Source organism: Impatiens glandulifera, chromosome 3 (assembly GCF_907164915.1).
Source record: "Impatiens glandulifera chromosome 3, dImpGla2.1, whole genome shotgun sequence".
Lineage (NCBI taxonomy): Eukaryota > Viridiplantae > Streptophyta > Magnoliopsida > Ericales > Balsaminaceae > Impatiens > Impatiens glandulifera.
In genome coordinates this window covers 42,668,201-42,670,011 of record NC_061864.1, presented here as the reverse complement: position 1 = coordinate 42,670,011, position 1,811 = coordinate 42,668,201, and the positions used below count along the sequence as shown (strand labels likewise).

The window sequence follows — 1,811 nt, the reverse complement described above, 5'->3', positions numbered from 1 at the left end:
CAATGTCATTGTGTGCATTGCTTGATCAATATTGGTTGACATGTAATCTTGAGATGATGGGCCTGACGTATAGTAAGCCTGAGGTGGTTGTGGCCCGAGGATACCGGTCTGATATGCAGGCTGACTGGGCTTCGTGGCGGACCAAGGAGATGGGCCTGGTGCCTGTGATGGATATGGGCAAGGAGGAAGAGCCCAAGGGCCTTGCTGCCAATATGCCCAAGGTGGAGGATACATCCATCCTGCTTGGGTCTTCTGCTGGTGCGAGGCGGTAGGACCACGCTGCGGGTTTTGCTGCTACTGCGAGGCACCACCATTACGTTGTTGATTGCCAGAGGCACCCTTACCCTTACCGGAGCTGCCCTTTCCCTTGGTGGTTTTCCGGCCATTGCCACCATTACGTTGATTATTACCCCGTGAAGAATAATGGGAATTATCAGCATTATTTTGGGACGATAAATGTGATTGCGTGATGTGAGCCTCTACATGAGACTCAATAGAGAGATCAGTAGCATTCTCGTGTTCTTCTAATTCAAGCATTAAATGAAGAGTATCAAAAGAGGGCAACGGGTTAAGATGACGAACGGACGTTCGAAAGGGCTTATATTCCTCCGAGAGGCCTTTCAAAAGTTGTAGAGCCATTCGATTGTCAGAGACTTTATCTCCAACATTCCTCAAATTATCAGCTAGAGTTTTTAGCTTAGCGCAATAAGACTTGACACCATCAAAATGAGCAAGCTTGGTGTTTGTAAATTGCGCATCAAATTGCAAAGCTCTTGCAGATTTGTTGTTAAGAAAAAATTGCTGCAATTTGTTCCAAGCATCAACTGCTGAGTCATCAGGATCGAGGATGGAATTTAGGAGATCATTAGAAATGGTCCCGTAAATCCATTGACGAACAATGTCATCAAGTCTCTGTGTTAAAGCCTTTTCGGATTCCGTCGGAGCAGGAACCGCGACCGAAGGATTAACTGTTAGAGGTTGAATATGGTTGATCACCATATTAGCACGGCAATGAAGTTGAAAAAGGGTGGACCAGTTGTTGTATTGTTTTCCTTCATAATCAAGGGTGATAGGGATGCACGCCTTGATGTTGGAAACAATGGTGGCTGGATGAACCTTGTTTTCGGCCATAGATGAAGGAGAGAGAAAGAAAAGAAACGGAAGTTAGGTTTAGAGAAAAGAAGCGGAAGCTGGGTTTAGAAAAGAAAGAAAAGAGAACCTAGGGCTCTGATACCATGAAAGAATAGGGAGAATCTTGTTTAATCTTCTTGCCCTTTACATCAGGGAAATCTCCAATATATATACATTACAAAAGATTAATAAGGAAACTAATAATATAATAACGATATTATTTTATATGCCTAATATAAAATTATTTTCATAATCTATTTACATATATTATTTTATATTCCTAATATAAAGATTATTCTCATAATCTATCAATATTTCAAAGAGAAGCAAGTGGAGAGCAACTACAAAGTTGCAACTCATACACTTAGACATGCGGTTCCATAACACCAATTTCGAATGGTGGAATAATATACATTCTCACATTTATAGATGATTTCAGTAGAAAACTATGGGTTTATTTCTTAAAAACAAAAATAGAGGCATTTTATTTGTTTAAGTACTTCAAACTCATTGTGGAGAAAGAGTGTGAACAACCTCTAACATGTTTTAGAACAAATAGAGGGAAATTACTTCCAATGCATTTAATAACTATTGTGAAGTGAATTGAATAAGAAGACAATTAAATGTACAATATACTCCCCAACAAAATAGTACAGTTAAAAGAAGAATAGAACAACCAT

At 39.6% G+C, this 1,811-nt stretch overlaps 1 protein-coding gene across 1 annotated transcript; it reads right to left on the bottom strand.

Moving 5' to 3' along the window:
• Positions 1–294: 294 nt before the first annotated feature.
• Positions 295–1,131, bottom strand: LOC124930239. The gene has a single exon (XM_047470598.1). It carries the CDS (start codon positions 1,129–1,131, stop codon positions 295–297), a length of 837 nt encoding a protein of 278 aa, XP_047326554.1.
• Positions 1,132–1,811: the final 680 nt, after the last annotated feature.